The sequence below is a fragment of the Brachionichthys hirsutus genome, chromosome 13 (genome assembly GCF_040956055.1).
Source record: "Brachionichthys hirsutus isolate HB-005 chromosome 13, CSIRO-AGI_Bhir_v1, whole genome shotgun sequence".
NCBI lineage: Eukaryota > Metazoa > Chordata > Actinopteri > Lophiiformes > Brachionichthyidae > Brachionichthys > Brachionichthys hirsutus.
The window spans coordinates 11,886,902-11,891,715 of record NC_090909.1 but is presented as its reverse complement, the minus strand read 5'-3'; the positions used below and the strand labels follow the sequence as shown (position 1 = coordinate 11,891,715).

The following is a 4,814-nucleotide window of genomic DNA, read 5'->3' as shown; positions in this document are numbered from 1 at the left end:
TGGTACTGTAATATATTTGTTTTTCAATGTTCTTAGAGTTTATACTGGCGTCTTTCAGTATAAACATTGCAGCGAACCTAACCTCGGTTTCATGTGACAAACAGCCGTCGTAGTTTCCCCCAAATCGCAGTAATGGACACAGTTTGAAACTACAACCTGTTATGACTCCAGAGTTGTCCATTCACTGACATTATTTCTTACACCCACAACAACAACATATAAGGATGTAGCATTCTCTACACACCACTGTCACGCTTTACATTAGGACCATGTAGCTGAAGGACAAAAGACAACAACATATTACACAGAAGAGCTGTCAATACAAAGAAAAACATTTTACAGTAAACTGTTTGCATCTCTTTCATTCATTTAATCAAGATCACGTCTTGTGTTGGTGCCAATATTCAGTGTTGAATGAAATGATCCATCACCGTCTCTACAATGTCCTCGTCCAACAATTAGACAACGTCTACCAAACCCAGCCAAGCATGGACTATAACCCTTTAAAGGACCGTGTGAAAGATGCTGCACAACAGTTTCTCTCTGCCCCAAAGAGCATCCAAAAATATTCAACTAAATACATGATCATACCATTACTACTTGGCAGATATGAAACTAAATACATGATCATACCATTACTACTTGGCAGATATGAAACTAAATACATGATCATACCATTATTACTTGGCAGATATGAAACTAAATACATGATCATACCATTACTACTTGGCAGATATGAAACTAAATACATGATCATACCATTATTACTTGGCAAATATGAAACTAAATACATGATCATACCATTACTACTTGGCAGATATGAAGTAAAACCTACCATCGCTGAGGAGGCCCAGAGCCGGAGCTCTGCTGCTCTGACTGCTCTGGCCGTTTGTCCATGGAGTTCTCTTTACTCTCATGTTTCAGATGTCGTCTTCCACTGACCAGGTCCAAGTGAGACCGGCTTCTGTGAGTTTGCTCCTTCTCAGTATTATCAATCTGCTTGGGGATGTTCAAACACGCCTGTGATGCAGACTCTCTCCTCCTAGCGACCGGTGGACTCTTATGACCGTCCTCTGCGGGTCCTTTTCCCAGACACAAACTAGCTTTTGCTACATTATGGTTAGTCCTGTAGCTCACACTGTGGCAGCGCCGTGGCGGAGCCACTGGGACTACCTCGTCTATTCCTAGGGTGGACATGGATTTGGCAGACACCAGACGACTGTTCAGTTTGATAAGTCGGGCAGGGTGGGAATCGAGGCTGGCGCTGTCTCCATGCTCAGCAACAGACTGTTTGCTACATGCTTCTTGATTGGAATGACACGAGTTGGAATGGGAGTGGGCGGGGCAGACGGACGGTGGACCCTTTGACTGCTGGGGCTGGGAGACTTCTGTCTGGAGGACAGCCAGCTGGTAGATGTCCTGAATGTCTTCCTGTTGGTCTCTGGGGTTGCTGCCTTGGGGCATGGGCTCAGAGCTGGCGAGCCGACGGAGACCGATGGTGTTGAGGTGTGCAGCAGGCAGGCTGCTGAGCCACTGGTAGTGCTCGGCCATTGCATTGGCTGCTGCTATTTCATTAAGGTCTGCTGATGGCACAGCTGCAGAAACAGAGCACAAGACACTGCGCATCTGAGCCAGCAGCCTCTGAGTCTCTCGATCTCTGTTCTCATACAGGACTGTGTTGGCACAGATGAGAATGAAAAGTCCCACCCCCATGACGACTGGTCCCAGTAGTCTCATCTGCTCACTGTGGAAGAAGCCGGCTGATCGGAGACGCCAGTCAGAAGTTTGGGACTCGGGTGACATTGTTCTCCTGTAGGGCCAGTATCCGGCCATGGCAAGGCCAGTGCCCACAACTACCACGATAGCCCCCAACACCACGAAAGCCCCCGGCACGGAGCGGATGCGAAGCTTGCCCCGGATGACGCCGCCCTTCTTCTTTCTGCCTCGAAATGTGAAGCAAGGCATCCGTGTGCAGGAAGGTGAAGTTGTAGGAACGTCTCAGGCCGTCTGAGATTTCATGGTACTTCACAGTTTCACCCGCAGGTTATATCCATGTGGGAGGACTCTGAGATAGAAAATAAAAATAAAATAATGTTAATGTAGGCATAATATACACTTTTCTGTATGTAGTGGTGCAAACTAGCAGCAGGGCAGGACATTATACATTCAGACTGGTTCGGTTATATACTGTGTACTGTTGCCCCGGTGATAATAAACTTTAGATCGCAACAAAAGTATATTATGTGGGGTTTTTGGGGGCCTGCAAGTTTTGTTTTCGCTGACTCGCTGACTGATTAGCTCATCTTGTTTCTTTCGCTGTGCTCAAATCCAACCATGAAGAAAGCAACTGTGGAAGTGATTGATTTTTCAAATGCATTATTTTCTTAAATGTCACTGAATATCTACGTATCATAATTTGTCTTAGGGCTGTTCAAATGTCCATCCATCCATTTTGTTGTAAGCAATCATCTTGTCTACAGACGTTTTATCCGCCCTGCGGGTCTCGGGTGGGAGGAAGCCGGAGAAAACCGACGCAGACATGGAGAGAACATACAAACAAATCAGAATTGAACCCGGAACGTCTTGCTGTGAGCCAACAGCACTACCCACTGCGTATGTTTCTGTAATTGGTACTGTTCTGAAAATAATTGTTTTCAACAAGAATGCAATTTAAAACTAGAAAACGACAATCAGAGATTGCAGACCCCGCCTCCAATAGACTATTGGATCTTGTGAGACAGTAAACAGGGATTCCGGATCAGAGGGGCCAAACCTGCTCTAGCTTGCTGCTCCGGAACGTACTACAAGACTCCTTCTGGACTCCTGGGTTGTCCTCTAGTCCTGTTCCCTGCAGTTCCATCCTCAGCATCCTTCTACCTCACTGGTTCTTAACCGGGGTCCAGGGGGTCGGTGGAGCCTCCGACGTGGAGGTCGAGACACACCCGACTCATTGTGTCAATTTGTGATGACACGCCCCACTTCATCTATGTAAATACACTGATCACATTTAATGATTACTCACACTAATTATTAACAACATTTTAACAAGGTAGGGGACAGATTTGACTTGTTCAGAAGTCTTTTATTTTATACAAACTCTTGAGAAACCATGGCTCGCGGGCACCTCACAAGGTACCGAGTTGGTGACCCCTGCAATAAGCTTTCCAGGGGGAGAATCTGCATGATGGCGCCCCCTCCAGTCTCGCACCGGCAAAGATTAAGGAGCACTTTTTGAAGCTACATGGAGATGAGGAATTGTTATTGCTAAGAAACCCTGGAACATTTAATACCATTTGTTACAACATATCTTTGTGAGCAATCCTTTGAGGATGCTGGACATAAAAACGAAGAAGAGGAACAGACTTTGCTGTGAACATGACATGAGAGCGGCACCAAGGTGAAGCCACGCATCTGAACTCTCAAAGGCAGCAGCAGAATCACTCTGATTGGCCGGTTTGTAGTTTCTAGTGAGTTCATGCACTGTGTTGGTTTTGTTCTTTGAAGATGATGTTCATGCACGGTTCATTTTGTGCACCATTAAAAAATCACATACCTGTCTTGAATTTGAAAAGAATTATGTTTTAAGAAGGGTTCGGTAAATGCGCATATGAAACTGGTTCGGTACCTCCAACAAGGTTAAGAACCACTCTGCTCTGCCGATATAGTCCCCGTCTCTCCTCTGGACATGTCCAAACCATCAAAGTCTGTCCTCTGACCTTGTCTCCAAAACGTGTAACCTTCACTGTCCCTATCTTTATTTGGACATTTTGAATTGTTTGTTTGTTATTCTCACTTTAACATGTGAAAATAACCACGTTAGATGGGAAAATTTCCATTTTTCATTTAGTTGCATGATTATTCTGCACCTAATAGTTGCTTCATAATTATACACAGATAGATATTCAACTCAGCGCCTCTAAATCCGAGGCCATGGTTCTCAGCCGGAAAAGGGTGGAGTGCACCCTCCAGGTCGGGGAGGAGATGCTGCCCCAAGTGGAGGAGTTCAAGTACCTCGGGGTCTTGTTCACGAGTGAGGGAAGGATGGAGCGGGAGATCGACAGACGGATCGGTGCAGCGTCTGCAGTGATGCGGACTCTGCACAGATCCGTCATGGTGAAGAGAGAGCTGAGCCGAAAGGCGAAGCTCTCGATTTACCGGTCGATCTTCGTTCCTACCCTCACCTACGGTCACGAGCTTTGGGTAGTGACCAAAGAACGAGATCCCGGGTACAAGCGGCTGAAATGAGCTTCCTCCGTGGGGGGGCTGGGCTCTGGTTGTTGTCCGTTCTGTCCCTTCTCCAGATCATCCTGCATGGGGACACTCGATATCTACAAAAATAGAGCATATGAATTTGTACCAGTAATGGTCCTCTACCTCAACAACACTGTGACGTCCTGTCACAGAGTGCATTTGTACTCTCCCAACTTAAGTGTTTCTTTTCGCCATTCAGGAAATCCATGGTGGGACTCTGGGATGGCTCAACCGTTTCCGCCACTGTCTCACAACCTCTGTGTTTCTGGTGGCCCCCCAGACGTGGTTCTCCTGTCACACACTCATCAGGCCTCCATTAGAACCTGCAGGACACTCAGACAAAATCTCTAAATTTCTTTTTCATGATAATAGACACATTTACAGAACTTCTCGTTCCTATGATCAGTAATATGTGCTCCCAGATAATCTTGACTCCTGTCCTGCATTCTGTGACGTGCAGCACTGCTCTGTGATTGTCTGGTTCTGGGGTGTGCGTGTCTGTGTTCTCTCCCCTGCCTTGTCTCTAACAGGGTGCATCATATATCGTGAATGCTTTTTGTGGA

The 4,814-nt window shown here is 46.3% G+C and overlaps 1 protein-coding gene across 1 annotated transcript; it reads right to left on the bottom strand.

Annotated features, from left to right (window-relative positions):
* Nucleotides 1-256: 256 nt before the first annotated feature.
* Nucleotides 257-1,965, bottom strand: LOC137903486 (transmembrane protein 200A-like). The gene is made up of 2 exons (XM_068747636.1): nucleotides 836-1,965; nucleotides 257-275 (listed from the first exon to the last, which is right to left on the bottom strand). The coding sequence occupies exons 1-2, from the start codon at nucleotides 1,963-1,965 to the stop codon at nucleotides 257-259; spliced, it is 1,149 nt and encodes a 382-aa protein (XP_068603737.1).
* Nucleotides 1,966-4,814: the final 2,849 nt, after the last annotated feature.